Consider the following 19754-nt stretch of genomic DNA (forward strand, 5'->3'; position numbering starts at 1 on the left):
ATCCAAACTCGAATCTCAAAATCCCACAGGAAAAGACTGAAGAAATTGCATCCAAGCAAGAGGCAGTCGATAGCACAGTGGAGTCCGGTCTGGAACTGATGAAGCACATCTCAGGGGACGAGGCTCTGCAGCTGAAGGACAAGCTGGACGCCCTCCAGAGGAGATACAACGACCTCACGAGTCGGGGAGCAGAACTGCTAAGAGTAGCTTCCGAGACCTTGCCGCTCGTGCAGCAGCTGTACAATAGTCATAATAAGTAAGTTTTTTTAGTGTTTTTTTTAACTGTATTATAAGGTTGTGTTTTTGGTGTTAAAAATATATTTAATCACATTCAAATTTTGTACAGTCCTATAATTTTAATTATATTGTAATCAAAGTTTAGACATATTATCGGTAATAACATAAATCTGGAATGATCAATCAATCAGCCCATCACCTACCTCTATGAAAGGGAAGCTTCCGCCAGGGAGTGTAAATGTAAATCTGGTATAAGTGTCAAATAAATATCGATAATTTGTCTATGAGTTATAAAATCGACTATCATAATAACTTTTAAAATTATGGTAACATAAAACTAGCCTTGTTTTCTTTTTATTTCGTAAAAAGTCCTTACAATAAAGTACAGTAATTTGAGTACTTTCCGCTTAAGGTAAACGCTATAAAAAATAATCAACTTAGCCAAAAAAACTGACCTTAAACAATAGCAACATTATTGACTTCGACTAAACAATTCACTTTCACCAGGCTAACGGAATGGATGTCGGGCGCGGAGACCTGCCTGCAATCGGTGGAGCCTCGCGAGGAAGACATCCTGCGGCTCGAGGCTGAACTGCAGGAGTTCAGGCCAGTGTTGGACAACATCAACCTTATCGGACCGCAGTTGTGTCAGGTGAGGGTAGTTACGATTTTTTTCAGTGAATTTGTCAGATGGTAATAGATTTATTTTTGGAAAAATATATTAACAGCAATGGCGAAACGTGAAATTCTCCAAAAGGGAACCCGTAACAACCTATTGATACTAATATGAAGAAAAAAATATTAGAACACTTTAAACAAAACTTAAACTAATCCCACTATCATTGCGTACCCTCAATAATCGAAACATAATAAATCAGCAGTAAGTACAAATTTATAAAAGGATCTATATCCTAGTTATGTTTGCTTTGTAATTATTAGTTAGTAGATTTTAGTTTTAATTTGTCTTTTTGTAAAATATCAACATTGCGTACTAATTTGTGAGTGTTGTGTACTCCTATAACTGGTACACACATCAGAATGTGACTTTACTACTTTTATGTTATTAACAAGAAATGTGTGTACTGTTGGAGAACCATATTTAAATAAATAAATAAATAAATATGCATAAATGCAGACTGCAAACCTTTCAAATGATTATTAGATTATAGATCAATCCTACATAAAGGAAAGCCGGCAAAAATCTGATAATATGGACCCTTCGGCACTGACTAACAGTATACGATTTCGATCCGAATGTATACGATTGCCGCTAGCTCTGCAATCACAAATAATATGCAGTTTAATTAGACATTTATTATGTAAACACGACGTGTAATAATGAGATTATGTTGCCCAGATATCCCCCGGAGAGGGCGCCACCCACATCGAGGGCATCGTGACGCGCGACAACAGACGCTTCGACGCGATCGCCGAGCAGGTGCAGAGGAAGGCCGAGAGACTGCTGCTCAGTAAAAAGGTAATATACCAATCATGACTATCGATATTATTGATTTGTTTTATCGATATGTTATCTCTAATATTTTTTTATTTGAAGATTTTGCCAGTTTTATACATTTTGCAGAAAACACAAACAAAGATTTTGGACTTGAAAAAATATTTATTTATTCACTGTTTAAATCACTAGTTATTATAATCAACCATATTTATAATTACTGATGTCATTGTCTTGCTATGTAATTACATCATGTAAAATATAAAAATCCCATCTTATTATTCCTTATCTTACTAAAAAATACTTTTGCCCCCCAGCGCTCCCTGGAAGTAGTGGGCGACATGGAGGAGGCGCTGGAGTGGCTGCGCGGCGTGGACGCCGTGTTGCGCAACGCGGAGCCGCCCGCGGCCGAGCCGGCGCCGGTGCGAGCCCAGCTGCGGGAGCAGCGCCCGCTGCAGGACGACGTGGCGGCGCAGCGCGTGCGCGTCAGGGACCTGCTCAGTCAGGCTAAGAAGGTATGGTTTATCGATGTTTGGATTGGATTTAGAGTCGATATTGCGTGATTGAATGAGAATGCTGTTACGAATTCGACACTATGTAATTTTTTTACTTATTCTAAACTAAATTATACACAGTTCTTTATTCACTTCCAATAGCAAAAAATAGATTCCACAAATATAGTATTTTATATCGAAATAGTTCATTTTTAAATATCGATAACTTTCTCTTCCGTATTCTCATCTTCAATTGCAATAACCATTTTCTCCATTAGGTGGTACGTGAGTGCCAGTCATCCGATGAGACAGCCGTCATCCGCGAGAGATCCGAGGAGTTGAGAGAGATGATGGAGGAAGTGGGACACCTCAGCGCCGAGAGACTCGCCGCGCTGGAGCAGGCGCTGCCGTTGGCTGAACACTTTGCCGACACACATCATGGGTAAGCTGAAATAAACCTTCACTGTATAATTTTAAACTCTATTTAGATCTTATAATATTAGAGATAAGTACCGATTTACCAAAAAACATACGTCAAACATAGGTAAGACATTTCTTGGACGAGCTAAAACTGTAAGCAAAGGAATCATGTGCATATAATTTTAGTATAAATAAGATTACGCCATCTATTGTACTAAAAAGTTTCTAGTATAATGATCCCCATAATTTTGATAAAATAAAACTAAAAAACCATCCCTTTAGTTTGACATAGTTTGAAAAATGTATTTGATAACTGCTCTATCAAGAAAATTGTACCAATGACAAATTGCGACATCGGTTCTGCAGTAGTTGGTGACTTGACACTCCCAACGAACCATCGTGAATAAATTAATTGAAACAAAGAATATTTGAGTTCAATATGTGTTTTCCCGCAGCCTCTCGACTTGGCTGGATGATATGGAGAAGCAAGTGCAGATGCTGGCGATGCCCGCGCTCAGACCAGAGCAAATAGTACAGCAGCAGGACAAGAATGAGGTAAGCCATTATCGAATCATTCTTCCATAAAAAGAAGGTATTGAAGGCAACAAAGCATGTGTTTTACGAAATCTATTTTCGGTTCAGAAATATCTTTACATATTAATCTAGTAATGTTTTTATTATTGAGGTTTTTTTTTCAAACCTTACTATCTAGACTCTAGATCTGAGGTCCAATACTTATTTTTCTCATAGACCGCGTTAAAATTTTCCTGGTTCTAGTGGTTGTCCTGCAGCTAAATTCTACCATATTCCCTAGAATATGCAAGTTTTTAAATGTAACAGTGGCTGAGCTTCTTAAAATATTATCTGCCTTCATTGATAGGTGAAGTCAAGCTAACATTTTAGTTACTTTTAAAACCAGATACTTTTGTGGACTCCACTTACGAATTGTGTACCTCCATTTTTTGGTCACGCCAACGTAGACCGTCGTCAAATCTCCCGTGGACCCTGAAGGTCAACCTGGACTAGTTTCGGAATCAATACTCCAGATAATCTATCTTTTATGGATTAATAAATATTAAATATTTATCATATCAAAATCTTTTACTTTTTTCTCTAAAGTAAACTTTAACTAACTACATTTAGAACACATTATATAACTTTTCTCTCTCACAGATGCTACAACAGTCTATAACCGGGCACAAGCCGCTGGTAGACAAGCTGATGAAGACCGGAGAGGCTCTCGCGAGACTTTGCGGTGAGGACGATGTCGCCAAGATCCAGGACATCGTGGAAACCGACTGCGATAGATACAACGCGCTCCGAGCTGAACTGAGACAGAGACAGCAAGAGTTGGAACAGGTGAGTGAGGGAGATGGGTGTATCGATACTGCGGGATATCTATTTAAGTAGTCGTGGGTAAATTGTATCTTCATTTCATAAGGAAGATAGAATACAGTGAAGTTATGATTATGAGCTAGCGTTATGAGATCTACTTCTATATAAAGAATATTACAAGCCTGCATATTAATTACAATGGACAATTAATTGCAAGTATTTTTAGACCTAAAGTTTACTCTTTATTTTTTTTTCTTTCTAGACTTAAGTCCCTAAAGTTTACTCTTAAATTTTGTTATATAACGACCGAGCCCGCAAAGCTAAGGTTTAAAACATCGTATAAGTAAATTAGTTCATTAAGTTTTTCCTCCCACTCCCAGGCCCTGCAAGAGTCGTCCCAGTTCTCCGACAAGTTGGAGGGCATGTTGCGCGCGCTGTCCGGCGCCGCGGACCAGCTACAACGCGCTGAACCCGTCTCCGCACACCCGCCTAAGATTGAGTGAGTATCGATATATCGATATGTGTTGTATCTTAATATTCTAGAATAATATTACGGTGGTATTATGGTTATAGGCGTATTGATATTTAATTTTTGACTGCTGTAATTTACTCATAGGTGAAATATTTTGAATTCAATTTATTTGAGTTAATTGTAACTTCGATAAAATTGTAAAAAAAATTAAAGATATTATGTTACCGGCATTTAAACTTATATATATGCCAATATTTAAACATCTATAAGAAGAAAAACTTTTTAATCGATTCCACGACTTATCGATTATTGAAAACAGGGACCAAATCGAAGAGAACAACGCTCTTGTGGAAGATCTGGATAAGCGCAAGGAGGCTTACAACGCGGTACAACGAGCTGCCTCTGACGTCATCAGCAAGGCTAACAAGAGCGACCCCGCTGTCAGAGACATCAGGAATAAGCTAGAGAAGCTTAACAAGTGAGATTATATCGATTGTTTAAATATATTTTTTTTAATATTTTCTAGTGATGTGGAGTTGGAAACTAGATCATTTGGTCGAATGTCGAAGTTATAATATTCCTTAAAAACCCGAAAAATCTTATTACATTTTTGTATAGTGCAGTTAAATTAATTTCAAGCTGTTTCTGACGAGATTCCATACCAGAGGCTAGAGTCGGTGTTTCCATATACCCTTCATAAATGGAACAACAGTTATATGGGATTGGCTCTGTTCTTTTACACCATATTTACATAGTTAATATTATTTCATATCATAGTTGACGAAAAACTTAATTTACTTTTTTGTTTCAAAACTGGAACTAAAAACTTCGTTTATAACAGACTATGGGACGAAGTACAAAAATCCAGTGGGTCGCGCACGCGCTCTCTGGAGAGCGCTCTGGAAGTGGCGCGACGTTTCTGGGCCGCTCTCGCCGCTGTCATGGGCACGCTCGCGGATCTCCGCGACACGCTCGCTGCGCAGCCGCCGCCCGCAGCACAGCCCCGGCACATACAGGCTCAGCAAGTCGCACTGCAAGAGATACGGCACGAGATCGATCATACTAAGCCCGAGGTGATCATCTACATATCTTCTGTCTTCTACTCATATGAACTGATTTATTGTGCCAATAAAAAAATAGGTTATAAAAGCCTTTTAATGTTATCATCGCGATAATATTCGAATTTATGATGGATAGGAGGTGAATTTTTCGATTTATTTTTTTTGAAAAAATTTTAGAGCGTTATGACTCCGCATCAAAATTTTAAGATTTTAGTTGTAGATTCACTAAAATGCAATACAATATAAATACAAAATAATACGAAACACTAACCCCCCTACTCCCTCCAGGTGGAGAAAGTCCGAAAGACCGGCTCGACTCTCATGTCGCTGTGCGGCGAACCGGACAAACCGGAGGTCAAGAAGCATATGGAGGACCTGGACAGCGCCTGGGACAACATCACAGCGCTGTACGCTAGGAGAGAAGAGAACTTAATCGATGCCATGGAGAAGGCTATGGAATTCCACGACACTCTACAGGTATGATTAATGCCTGAACCATTTTTGATCTAATAAAAAATTTAATTTCTTAATATTACTTGTGTAAATTTTGATTCAGATTATTCAACAAGTAACAGTTATTAACGGATTCCCAAACATTTTTTTTTTATTTTAAATGTTTCTAGAAGCATGCTACAGTATACTTTTATTACAATTAATCGATTAAAATTATATATCGAATACATTTTAGTAGTAGCTTTGAAGGTTTTTATTTGCATGTATCTTAGTACGATTTTCATCCCGTTATTGACTCACAATATCCCCCTACCAGAATCTCCAAGAGTTCCTCGACACAGCTGAGGACAAGTTCTCTCGCATGGGACCTCTGGGGTCCGACATCGATGCGGTCAAACGGCAGATCTCGCAGCTAGCCGCGTTCAAGCAGGAAGTAGACCCGCATATGGTCAAGGTCGAAGCATTGAACAGGTGTGTATTAAAAGTTACATGAGGTGTAGGTTAGGTTTGATTTGGATTTATAAGTGATTTTAAAAAAAAAAAAAAATGATTTTTAGTTTGTTTTTTTTTTTATGTGGGTCATTGCTATTCAAATATATTTGAGTAGGAGGAATTAGGAAAAAGAAAAAATGTGGTGATTGTGATATGTTAAACAATCGTTTTATTTTTATTTTGCAATGAAAAATGTGCATGCACTTGTAATTTTTTATATGGGACAGGAATTAAAAAATTTAAATGGCAATGGAAATAGATTAAAAACAGAGAATTAAGGTCATTTTGGGCTAGTTATTCGCAGGAGGAGCACTGCTAGTATAATAGTATCTAACAAAAGGTTTTGGTGTCCCCTATTTACTAGAGGAATTAAATTGTTTGCACCACCCCTTATTTGCACCACCCGTTTTGTTAAGTTTTCCTCAATATAGAATAATACTTAGATAAAAACCTAAAAGTTGAGGTACCCAATACGATATTAGTGGCCTGAAAAGGAGAGAAATATATTTACTGCTTATCAAAATAGATTAGATTGCCAATGCATATTGTAAAAAAAAAACTTAGAGACTTATATTTTTGCTTTTCCGTAATTTGTATAATTTTAGAATCTATAAAATAAATCTTTTTCTCCTTTTCACAACCCTTAAATTCCAACCACCCTGTATATCGTTACTAATGATGTATTTTTCTATGCGACATCTAACGTGGAATGACGTCCCGCAGGAGTCTGATGAGGCAAGGATATACAAACTTTACCATATTTGAATGTGCAACCGTGTTGTTTTACAGCTGTTCAATAAACGACCTCAATCTCAATCTTCAATCCGATTCCGAGAATGAACCAATCAAAATAACTCATTTGTAAGCATACTATGCTCTGATTGGCCCATTTTTAAGATCGATCGAAAAAAGCGATTAGGATCGTTTATTGAAAATGGCGGTTAGTAGTATTGCCTCGCTAAGCTGGTTATTCCATTTTAATAATTTATAATCTTAGTTACATGATTTATTTTTATTAGTACTATAGAAACATGTTCAGTGGAAACCCAATTGTGACTTATTGTAAATATTTTAGACGTTTCCCATATTAAAATAGCCATTATCATCAAAACATTGGATGAATTCTGGACGATAGGAAGATGATAATTAATTTTTTTGTAGTTTTTTTTTTATATTTAATTACGAAAACAAAGATAACTTGTTTAAAATGGAGTTAAAGCTTAAGTGTTGGTCGCGGTTTTGCGGTCGTGTTATGTGTAGTGTGCTTTAAAATTGGTCGCTTTTTAACGTTTTTTATGAACGCATTTGGGTATTAATAACTATTTCTTTATTTTTAATATAGGATATATTTTTTTAAAGAAATTCATGATTTATGGTATCAAATTAAAAATAACTGAATTTTTTGTGTCGAAACCAAAAAGCGCTCATAATATTGTGTTTGTTTATATATACGTAAGGTATATGGTGTGTGCGTGTGTTTATTATTTATGTACTTTTTCGTAATTATTATATATTTTCCAAACTAATATGTATGAAAAAAATATTGCAGACAAAATATATCTAAATAATTAGTATAATATGTTTTGTATTTTGATCGTCTATTTTTTTTTTTCTTATCTTTATTCTCTTTCTTCTTAATATTTTTAACTTTCTTAGAGTAGTTTTAACTATTCATCGTTGTCCGCCTTCAATATCTTTGGAAGATCTACTTATGTTAAAGTTGGGTCTGTCAGTTTATAAAAGGGTGTTTTAAAACAAACAATATTCAAACCATATCAAATAGATTGACCATGAACTGGCAAAGATAAAAACGTAAAATATACACTATTTTTGCTCAGTTTGACTTTGAATTTATTAAAAACTAATTCGATTTGTTTCTCTTCAATAGAAAGATTTTTTTTTATTTTCACCATAAATTACAAATGAAATATTATTACCGAGTTTGAATATTATACTAAGTTTTCGCAACACCCTCTATATTATCGTAACAGAACACACTTAATCGCAATAACTCGACAGACAAGCGCAAGAGCTAACGGAGCGCACGTCGTCGGAGCAAGCGCAGGCCATCAAGCAGCCGCTGTCGTCGGTGAACTCGCGCTGGTCGGCGCTGCTGCGCGGCATGGTGGAGCGCCAGCAGCAGCTGGAGCGCGCGCTGCTGAAGCTCGGCCAGCTGCAGCACGCGCTGCACGAGCTGCTGCTCTGGATACACAGCACCGCCGACACGCTCGACACTCTCAAGCCGGTGAGTTACTAACAAGGAACAAGCATAGCGCTTTCAAACATTTGACGAACTTTATTAAATAAAAAAGGAATCACTTGAAGTGACTCATAAATCTCAGTGATAATCGTTGTAATAAATAAAAACCCCAACTGCCTCTTTTTTGTAACTCATTTAAAAATTCATGCCTAAGACTCCTGTCAAATTATCTAAAAAAAGACATATGGCGAAAAGTGATTGCTTTGATCACACCTCTGCGTACCCCTTCAGAGATAAAAGGGTGTTAGGTTTTTATTTTGTTTCATAAATACTAAATCAGCACTATTTACTAGTCGTAATAATGTTTAAAATCAATCCTTAATAAATTCTTTCATAAATCCCTTGACATATAACCCTGTCCCCCAGGTGGCCGGAGACCCCCAGATCCTGGAAGTGGAGTTGGCCAAGCTGAAGGTGTTGGTGAACGACATCGCGGCGCACCAGGCCAGCGTCGACACGCTCAACGACGCCGGCGCGCAGATCGTGCAGCACGGAGCCGGTGCGTCACCAACCTACTTTATCTTCTAATGTAGCTAGCAGCTAGATTCTTAATGAAATAAAAAACTGCTAAAGTAAGAGCCATAAGGTTTGAGACAATACAAGCGACATAATTTTGACTAAAGTAACAATAACTTAGTGTCAATGGAGGACTATCGTTAATTTTGTGTTGTTAGATCGTTCGTTACGCTTATTCCCATATATTTTTTTTATCTTTTGAGGTCATAATCTAAGTTCAGAATAGTGCTATGATAATAATAATATAATTTAAAAAATAATATTGTGGATCATAAATACCGTTACACTAACAAATCTATACAAAATACCTCCAAAACTGAACATCCTATATCTAAAAAACCCTCCAAAATACACCAGCCTGTATACAACAAATTAATATCAATATTACATAGGTACAGACGAGGCAGGGGAAACCGCAGAGAAGCTCTCCACCCTGAACAGGAAGTGGCGTGAACTGCAGCAGAAGGCGCGGGACAGACAAACAGAACTCGAGGACGCGCTCAGAGAGGCGCAGAGGTGAGGACTTGTCTATTTTTCAAGCATTATACACTATTCATTTGTGACAAAAGTGAAAATCCGTTCAAAAGTTTAGGAGATGTGCGCTACCAAACAAACATATTTCTAAAAAAAATTGCTTTATGTCATTTCTTAAATGTTAAAAAAAAATATTCGATCAATACCCAAAGCCCGAGTAACATCATCAAACAATGAATGTAAAATGTACTACTTTTCTTCATAGCTTCAACGCTGAGATCGGCGATCTACTATCATGGCTGTCGGAGGTGGACAGCGTCATCGCGGCCTCCAAACCCGTCGGTGGCCTCCCGGAGACCGCGTCCGAACAACTCGAGAGGTTCATGGTAAGGCATACTCCTATTTATACATGCTATCTCAAGGAAGATATCTTTATTTTTGTTCAAATTATCAGTACTTTGAACTGTAATTTTTACTTTTATGATGTCGGTCATATTTTAATGGAAGGCAAAAAGACAATATTATTTTTGTTTGTAAAATATATTTGTGGTACGGCAGTCAATCTCGTAGCCAAGAAGGAGCTAAGGATGCTTCCTTAAAGATATCTTCCTTTAGGTTGCTGCCCTAATAATATGAAACGGCTTACTTTACAGTAATAAATAGGGTTGTCGCTTCTCGCATACTACCCTGTAAATAAAAATGGGATAGTGTATGCAATAATCAGGGCTGTCACTCCTTACGCATTGTGTAAAAATGCTTGTCTTATCCCAAAATATATTTAAACAGGAGGTATACAACGAGATCGAAGCGAACCGTCCGAAGGTGGAAGCTGTACTGCAGCAGGGCCAGGAGTACCTCAAGAGGCAGGAGAAACCCAACCCCACCTCTCAGCTGCACCACAACCTCAAGAACTTGAAGTCCAGATGGGACAATGTGACGGCCAGGTGAGAAAACCGATATATTTACCAGCTGATATGAGATATCCGGAACCAAGATATTTTAATTTTATGTAGCTTAATTTATTATATTAATTATTTACCAAGGGCTTACTGTTATACAAACAACAAAAGAATTAAAAAGTCGGTAGTTAACATTAACTTCACTCTGGTTTAAACTATATAAAATAATATAGGTACTTGTGAAATTATTTTTTACTTCTAAGCTCTTGTCTACTGTCTGTAGGCGGTGAGAAAAATCTTCTCTATAAAGAAGTTTTATTTATCTTACCACTAATTCTCACGAAAAAATTATCAACTAACCATAATTTCTCAAATATATATAAGGTGTATTTTACAATAGTCTTTAAATAGAGGGTGTTTTATTACGATCTTAATATACTGTTTTATCCAACAGAGCATCAGACAAGAAGATCAAGCTCGAGATAGCCCTGAAGGAAGCCACGGAGTTCCACGACGCCCTCCAAGCCTTCGTCGACTGGCTCACCAGCGCTGAGAAGACCTTGACCTCCGCCAAGCCTGTCTCCAGGGTCATGGAGACGTTGCTCAGTAAGTACCTTAGCCTATAGTAATGGTATATTTATGTAGAAGAATATCTATGAACTTAAAAGGGTAAACAAAGGTAAAGGCATATTCAAGATTCGGTTTTTTCCGTTTAATGATGATAAAGCGGTATCCAAAAAATTATGGCATATTTTGGAAATCGAAGTTGAATCTTCAATGGCTTCTTAAAACTATGCTACCACTAAGCCATAGATAAATTTTAAAACTAAAGAAAAAACATTTCTGACCTGTCGACATTTATGTCAAACCAAGCTCTACTCAACATGAAGTAACGTCATTATGCTGAACTAAAATATCTCCAAACATCAAACTAATAAAATCCATTTTCCACCAGCACAAATCGAGGAACACAAGGTGTTCCAGAAGGAAGTGGCCACGCACCGCGAGACGATGCTGCACCTGGACAAGAAGGGAACCCATCTCAAGTACTTCAGCCAGAAACAAGATGTGATCCTGATCAAGAACCTGCTGGTGTCTGTCCAGCATAGATGGGAGAGGGTTGTGTCCAAGGCCGCTGAGAGGACCAGGGCTTTGGACCATGGGTTCAAAGAAGCCAAGGAGTTTAGCGACATCTGGTGAGTAACAGATGAAGGTGCAAGATGTTTATTATTTAACTGTTATACGGTTGTGTTTAATAAATGATCACAATTTTGATGCTGAGAAAAAAACTAAACAAAATCAGCTATTTGTAAGCATATCAAAAATAACCATATAAGCTATATTCAACGCGTAAAGTTTCCTTATTCTTACTGATACATATAAAAATTTATTTTAAAAAAAATATTGAAAAATTAAAAAAAATAATAAAAAGAAAACAAAAAAAATTACATCGTTGTTTTTTATTCGTTAAAGGAAATCACTACACTAATATAATGTTCTGAATATATTTTTTTTTGTCACAGGAACAACTTGATGAACTGGTTGAACGACACCGAACAGCAATTAGACGAGCTGAACGCTGAAGCCACTGTCAATGACCCTGAAAAGATTAAACAGAGGTACGCAACTGCGACTTTAGTAAAAAAAAAAAAAAATTATAAAAGATTGTTTTGAAAAAACTAGCTTATCCTCGCGGCTCCGGCCACGTGAAAAAGTTTATCGAAATAAAAAGTAGAGCATTCAGGAATAATGTAGCTTGATATCAGTGAAAGAATTTTTATAATCGGTTCCAGCCATTAGCCCCGACAAACCTATAAATTTTTCCTCTTTGCAATTAGTATAGATTTAATAGATATCGACCTCATTAAGAAAAATACGCCCAAATTCGGAGTGGGGTAACGGGTAAAAGATAATTCCCATACGTTCAGAAAACATTATTCAATATTAAGTCAATTCTCTTGGATTTAGAATATTAAGTATAATGTTTGTATAATAATGATTCTCAACAAAAGCGTAGCATCGGACGTCCACCAACGAGGTGGACAGATGACCTCATAAAAGTCGCAGCAGGTCGCTAGATGCGGGCCGCTTCCAATACATCGATCTGGAAATCTATGGCTCATGTTCAGCAGTGGACATCCAACGGCTGATGATGATGATTTCTCAACAGACTGAACAAACACCGCGAGTTCCAAAAGGCCCTCGCGGCCAAGCAGCCGGTGTACGACCAGGCCATGAAGACCGGCAAGCAGCTGAAGGACAAGGCGCCCAAGTCTGACGAGAACACGCTCAAGACCATGCTCTCGGACATGAAGAGCAAATGGACCACTGTCTGCTCGAAGGCTGTGGATAGGTACGCATTTTCTATTTATATTTTGTTTTTTTTTTTGAGTCCAATGTTTAATGAGGCAAAGTTTTTGACAAAAGAAATGCTTAGGTTTTTTTTTTTAAATAGATTTTGAAATTCAATTTTTTGCACTTATTATTACACGAGTAGGACTCAATTTTGGTTATGGAAGTACCACTTCGCTCGTAAATTTTCAACTACCTTCTAATCCAAACGCCTCTGCAATTCCTATCAAAGAATTTATACCTAAAGTCAGTATTTTATTCACCCCTCTATTCGTAGACAACGTAAGCTAGAAGAAGCGTTGCTGTACTCCGGCCAGTTCAAGGACGCGATGTCGGCGCTGCTGGAGTGGCTCAGCAAACAACAGAAGGAGCTCGGAGCTGACTCTCCCCTCCATGGGGACCTGGACACTGTCATGGCGCTCATAGAACAGCACAAGGTTTGTTAATAATAACCCGTAATTAATGGCTTTCATATAGATCTTGGAACCGTCTCATCCAGAGAATCTGATATGATGTAAGGTTATATAAATGTTAGTGTCAAGTAAAAATGATTCTTGCAGTAATGTAATCACAGTTGATTGTCGCAGGGTAAATGCTGCTTTTGTATTGAAAATAATGTTTTCTCACAAAAATAATGTATTATGAACAACTTTATTATAAATAAGGCCCTGTACTAATATTAAAATGAATATATTTTAACGATCAGGTGATTTTGGTCCTTCAAGCCAAGATATTAAAATACAATTTTCTTGCAGCAATTCGAAGAGGACCTGCACTCTCGCGAGCAGCAGATGCAGTCCGTTATGAAGACCGGCAAGGATCTCGAGGCGACCGTACGTTTATACTCTATTGGCATATTGTTAAAGATTTTTATACATTGACATCCATTCTCCAATTGTATAATATAAAAGATTTTTTGTACTTTTTTTCCGACTTAAAACACTATTTTGATCATATCATCGACAAAAGACCTCATCTTACAAAACTAGTTGCAGTACAAAAATTAAACAAATCATCACTGCTTAGAATATTGTCGCCATCAAGCATCAATTTCCTCATGAACACCACCAAAACGACTATGATAATGATTGCTATGAAACATTGTACAGGTGCCGCGCGACGACGCAGCCAGCATCCGTCAACAGTGCAGCGAGCTGAAGCTTGCGTGGGAGACTGTACAGACTCTCAGCGAGAAGAAGGCCGCCAAGTTGGAGCTCGCACTCAAAGAGGTAAATGCAACTTAATGACCAACATTTTTAGTAGTTTTTCTAATGTTAATAATAAAGTTGCTACAGCGACGACTTACTGATATCACGTACTACAGACCAAATAGCTTTTTTATATTTAGACCTCATAACATAAATATAGTCATAGAAAAATTACAGTGCGTGTTACAAAACTATAAAAAAATGTTTATTCAAAAAATAAAAAAAAATCATTCTCTACCACATCTTTGTAGCTACTATGATATTTTAGATTAAAAATACTAACGTTTTAATCCCAACCAGGCCGAAAAACTCCACCGCTCCGTTAACATGTTACTCGAATGGCTCTCGGACGCCGAAACGAAACTTCGGTTTTCGGGCCAGCTGCCCGAAGGCGACGAGGAGACTCAACAGCAGATCTTCGAGCACGAGCGGTTCGTGCGCGAGCTCAACGAGAAGCAGCGAGACAAGGACGACACGATAGCTCTCGCTCACTCCATCCTGGGCCGCGCGCATCCCGACGCCGTCACGGTTATCAAGCACTGGATCACTATCATACAGAGCCGGTGGGATGAGGTCAGTTGTTTTTTTCTTTTTTTTGTTTAGGTGGATCATAAGTGTTTTCTTTTTTGTATTTAAAATTATAGGCGTTGGTTAAGTTGTGAGATTTATAAAAAACTTTTTTTCTGTTATCAATATTTAAATTAGCTTATGAGTAGATTTTTTATTTATTATTCCTTAATTACTTTTAGTGCTTTGGGCGTAAACCGGCTATTTTAATTACTATAATTATTGTTTTTTTGAAATTAATAGCAAGGCAGGTGAAACTTAATTTGGTAAAAATTACAATATTTACAACAATGTTATAGCCATATTTTATTTCCACATTTAAGACAAAAGTAGAAAAACCTATTACGCAGGTCCAAAAATTATAGTTAGTTGAGAGCCAGGCGTTAGTTCCCCGGTGACCTCAGTCTTATTGTCCATTGAATAACTGAATCTTATCTGACTGTTCACCAACACAGCGCATAGCAGCAAAATGGGCAGTATCTGGAAAACAATAAAAAAAGAAAAAAAAAATAAGGATATATTCACAATTCATTATTCAACTGAGGTTTATTAACATTTGTGGATGGGTGAATAACTAAGTCCATGGATAAAAAAAGCTACCATCAGTCGTTATTAAAAGACATACATCAAAAATAACTAAAATCGCCTGACAATTTTCCGAGCAAAAAGTGTTTGACTATATTAGGAAATGGTATCTCCTCACCACAGAAAACTATGTATATTCAGACATATCTTCTCCAACTTCAATTGAAAATAAATTATAAAAACACTGCATGACTAAAAAATGCAATAACCAAAAAAAAAACATTACTATTGTTTTTTTTTATTATAATAATAATTATATGATATTTTAATTTTTGCTTACCAAAGAAAATAAGTTCATAGTTAATTTTGATATCACTACTTATTTAGCGAGAGTGTAGTCGAAATATCTTGTTCGTAATGAAATATTAAACGGAAGACATGGACAGACGAGCGTTTTCCGCCACTACTATGTGGAAACCACTGGCGTTTATTTAACCGCTGTCAAAAATAAAACTACGACGGACGTAGGATATATTTTATATCCCCCCAGATAGCGAACACCGTAAACGAAGTGTTAAAACCGGCCATAGTAGCTCACGTAAGTGTGTCACGTTCCGGGATCAGCCTGTGTATATCCGATTCCGACAGGCCGGCATAATTGTGTCGAGTGCCCAGGAGTAATCATCTCTCGTCAGGCGACATTCCATTAGACCCCATTCCACTTACCATCAGGTGCATTGGGATCACTTTTCCAAGCTCGTATAAAAAAAGTTATCAGGACATTTAATTTACAGCGTGTAAACGCTATAATTATTACCGCTCGTCTATATTTCTACGGCTTCCACAATAACACTTGTATAAATATTAAACGCTGCCTCTATATTTATCTACAGTATGAAATATACTGTTGACGTTATGGGGTCTTGTTTCATTTGAATTAAAATAAAACAATAGTATCAAGTCATGTTATATTTTATAGTAAATTAATAATTTAGTTGAGCCATATGATTCTTATAAATAATAAATTAAAACATAATAATGATCATCTGACTGCAACCCAGACCAAAATTATTTCCAATGATAAAACAGTATAATGTTATATAAAGCTAAAGAGTTTGTTTGAATGCGATAATCTCGGGAACTACTAAACTGATTTTGATATTATTTTACTAATAGGAAGCTACATTTCTCCTGTGTGTTATAGGCTACTTTTTATCCCGAAAAAAAATAGTCACACGGACAAGCCACAATTAAGAAATGTAACATAAAATAGATATTTTATTAGGCTTGTTCTCATAAGGTTATTTCTTTGTTTCGAGTGTTATTTATCTTGTACCGATATCCCTCTCTCACGGTCATGTGATTTAATTCATGAAAACACATATAATCATGTGTCATTGAGTTTAAAAGTGATATTGAAGCAAAGATAATATTAATAATAAATTAAATTATCTGAATCTTATCTATTTGCAACGATAAAGTATTTTAAATGTTATTTTGCCATCAGGAAGTTTAGTATATGTAGTCTGTTATGTAATTATGTATTATAAAATTGAGATTGTGACAAAATAGTTAAAATGAGTGGTTCGAAAGACAAACGACATCTAGTGGCGACGGTTTTGCCTGTTATAAGGATTTTTAGCAGAGTTACGCCTGGACAGGTATTGTGGCAATATTTTTTGGTTATAAAAATGAACAATTGTTGAAAAATGTTTGACTACGACGTACCCAGGCGTTCCCTTGGCTGGCACCTTCCTTGGCGTGGTCTCCCGACCTTGACTTTAGCTCTGAATTTGGTGGAAAAAGATATTAAATTTAGAAAAAGAATGCGTTTTCAGAGAATAACTAAATTATGAAATAAATGTTTTTTTAACTACAAAAATTTATATTTTTTTCAATTGTCTCTTTTTCTGTATTCTGTATTACATTGTTTAATAACAATACTATGCGTTCATGGAGGTATGGTTGATCCAACATATTAGAAAGCCCCCGCCGCGTCCGTCTGAATTTGATAAACTTAAAAATTTCAAAACGGATTTTAATGAAATTTGGTGTTGAAACCCTGGAAAGGGCATAGTCTACTTTTATCCCGGGGAAATGTAAAGTGGGATTTTTATCCCCCAAGACTCTTATCACGTGGGCGAAACCTACGAGCAAAATCTAATATACAATATTTATAACGTAACAAATTTATTTGCGTGTTATTTTTGAAGTGTACTAATGGGTTTAATACGAAATGTCAGGAGTAAGAGAGATAGAAATAACTTTTGTTAGTTTTTTTTTATTTTTATATTTTTCTTTATGTAAAATCTTTTTTTTTTCATTAAGGTATGGCAATGGGCTATGCAACGCGGCGGCAAGCTGGAGACTCACATGCAGAGTCTCAAGGACCTGGACCTAGTACTGGAAGAGCTGCTGCAGTGGCTCACCGGACTAGAGAACACATTACTTTGTGAGTACTCATTTACTAAGTCCAATAATAATATATACTTTTTTTTTATTTAATAACGCACACATGGTATTCTGCATTGACTGTGAATGGATAGATTGTGATCATAAAATTTTATGTTACCGAATTTAGTATTTTTCAAGCTTTGTATGGATTATCAAAATTCAATGGGTAGGTGTTCACCATCAATAATGTAACTTTCAATTCCAACACTTCATTCATTGTATTAACCGAAGATTCTTATTAAGGGACCTTATGACACATTAAAAAAAATGCATGCACTCGAATTGTGTTGCAAATTGCACCGATCGCAATCTAATCAGTTGAGAAACAAGATAAAACAAATTAATCTACGTTTAATGATAGGAATTAATTACACCTCTAAACGGGTAGGCAGTTGTGGAAATAGGTCACTCAAATATCAGCCATTTTCATTTATTCCATAAGTAGACGAACCTATCCTAATTTTCATACTTACCTTGCTTCTTTTTTATTGAAACTATTTTTTTTTATTATGGTAACATTAAACCAATACATAATCTTTTTTATTCCACCTAGCCCTGGAAGCGGAGCCGTTGCCAGAGTCTATCGAACTACTGGAGGGCCTTATCGAAGACCACAAGGAGTTGATGGAACACACACAGAAACGACAGACGGAAGTGGACCGCGTCTGCAAGGCGTACCAGGTTTGCTTTATTTTGATTATTACAATTAATTTTAACGCCATCTGTCAAAATATTAGGATCATGAGGTTCCTACAATCAAGTGTGGAAATATGTTAAGTAAAGATATTTAATTTTGGAATATTTTATTATGAAAAAAAACAAAACTACTTTTTCTATATTTTTTTATTCTCACCCTCATTTCTTTCTCATTTAAATAGTAACCAAAAATATTTTCATACATGTTTTTCATTAATTTATTGACGTTTTTCACTAGGTTAAGAGCCAGAGCCAAGGTCGTGAGACCACGCCAAGGAAGGTGTCAGCCAAGAGCGCCACCAAGGGAACGCCTGGGTACGTCGTAGTTAAATATTTAATGTGGCAATTCTATAACTTTTCATGTTTGTGCGTAAAAGATGTGATAATAGTGTTTTAGAAACCCGGCTTTTTGTATTTAATTTAAATTAGCACTGTTTTGTTTGAAAATGGAATGCGAGGATTTTTATAGATTTTAGAGGGATTATATATTTTTATTGCAAGCAAAAAAAAAATATATAAAAATATGAATAATATATACTATTATGTAGCTAAAATTAGAATTCATTTATTGTAGAGCTCATTTATATCCAAGTGTGTAATGCGACATACATTTAGCTCTAGGCTAACTATATTAATACAAAAAAAAAACATCAATAGTAAATCAAAAGAAATCTTCCAAAATTCCGTTTTCAATTTTTTATGTTTTTTTTTTTATTTGAGTTTACCTATTTATGTTTAACACACGTGTCCATTATTCATTTTGTTTTTCGTTTCTCCTTTTCCCCACTCATTCCACCTCATGCACGCCGTTCACCGTGCCCGCCATATTGTGACGTCATTGCATGGTGTTACCGCTTGTGTTGCCAACATAATGATGCAGTCGCGGCTCCCAGCACGATTTGAACAGGGACCGGTCTGTGTCGCCTGATTACTATGGATCTAGGAGATTCAGGTCTGTTTAGTCTACATTTTCGTTTTTTTCATGTTTTTTTTTTCTAAGGACCTTTTTCTGATAATGATAAAAAAATGAAAATTGTCCTTGTTTTTTTTAATGGATTTGTGTTATGCAATTTTTTTTATTGCAAAATAATTAATATCAGGTTGATTTTGTGATGATCTGGTGTATAAATAAATTCCATTAATGTGAAAAAACTATTATAAAAATTGCGTAATATAAATGTACCTAAATTTTAAATAACCATGTATGTGCTTTACGTGTTAATATAGTTCTCGTCCCACAAATTGAGTTTAATCACTTAAAAGACGTGTTTTTTAATTTTTCATAGTAGTCTTAATTTTTTTTTACCAATTTGTGGACTTGGACTAATTATATGGAATTTAATTATAAAAAAATGCGTGTCAGTGTAATATAATTGAAGTATTTTA

At 36.1% G+C, this 19754-nt stretch overlaps 1 protein-coding gene and 1 long non-coding RNA gene across 26 annotated transcripts in view; one reads left to right on the forward strand and one right to left on the reverse strand.

Annotated features, from left to right (window-relative positions):
• Positions 1-19754, forward strand: part of LOC115452387 (dystonin) — a 245921-nt gene that overhangs the window by 208759 nt on the left and 17408 nt on the right. For 19 of the 25 annotated variants that reach the window (XM_037440549.1, XM_037440503.1, XM_037440458.1 and 16 more), the window contains 30 exons: positions 30-256; positions 745-889; positions 1595-1714; positions 2008-2205; positions 2463-2626; positions 3060-3159; positions 3778-3963; positions 4320-4438; positions 4731-4889; positions 5253-5484; positions 5761-5949; positions 6242-6396; positions 7141-7152; positions 8437-8662; positions 9044-9176; positions 9586-9709; positions 9933-10053; positions 10454-10611; positions 11021-11172; positions 11522-11762; positions 12090-12185; positions 12737-12919; positions 13196-13355; positions 13674-13751; positions 14028-14147; positions 14427-14699; positions 17547-17670; positions 18226-18353; positions 18607-18683; positions 19249-19320. In XM_037440549.1, the coding sequence (XP_037296446.1) occupies positions 30-256; positions 745-889; positions 1595-1714; positions 2008-2205; positions 2463-2626; positions 3060-3159; positions 3778-3963; positions 4320-4438; positions 4731-4889; positions 5253-5484; positions 5761-5949; positions 6242-6396; positions 7141-7152; positions 8437-8662; positions 9044-9176; positions 9586-9709; positions 9933-10053; positions 10454-10611; positions 11021-11172; positions 11522-11762; positions 12090-12185; positions 12737-12919; positions 13196-13355; positions 13674-13751; positions 14028-14147; positions 14427-14699; positions 17547-17670; positions 18226-18353; positions 18607-18683; positions 19249-19320 (4472 nt within the window). The remainder of the gene's footprint in view (positions 1-29; positions 257-744; positions 890-1594; positions 1715-2007; positions 2206-2462; positions 2627-3059; positions 3160-3777; positions 3964-4319; positions 4439-4730; positions 4890-5252; positions 5485-5760; positions 5950-6241; positions 6397-7140; positions 7153-8436; positions 8663-9043; positions 9177-9585; positions 9710-9932; positions 10054-10453; positions 10612-11020; positions 11173-11521; positions 11763-12089; positions 12186-12736; positions 12920-13195; positions 13356-13673; positions 13752-14027; positions 14148-14426; positions 14700-17546; positions 17671-18225; positions 18354-18606; positions 18684-19248; positions 19321-19754) is intronic. The other 6 variants (XM_037440498.1, XM_037440508.1, XM_037440550.1 and 3 more) reach the window with 4 other exon arrangements.
• On the reverse strand, positions 14975-15636 carry LOC115452385. The gene is made up of 2 exons (XR_003939481.2): positions 15559-15636; positions 14975-15173 (listed from the first exon to the last, which is right to left on the reverse strand). It is a non-coding gene; the product is annotated as an uncharacterized LOC115452385 (long non-coding RNA).

Source organism: Manduca sexta, chromosome 4 (genome assembly GCF_014839805.1).
Source record: "Manduca sexta isolate Smith_Timp_Sample1 chromosome 4, JHU_Msex_v1.0, whole genome shotgun sequence".
In the NCBI taxonomy this organism is placed as follows: domain Eukaryota; kingdom Metazoa; phylum Arthropoda; class Insecta; order Lepidoptera; family Sphingidae; genus Manduca; species Manduca sexta.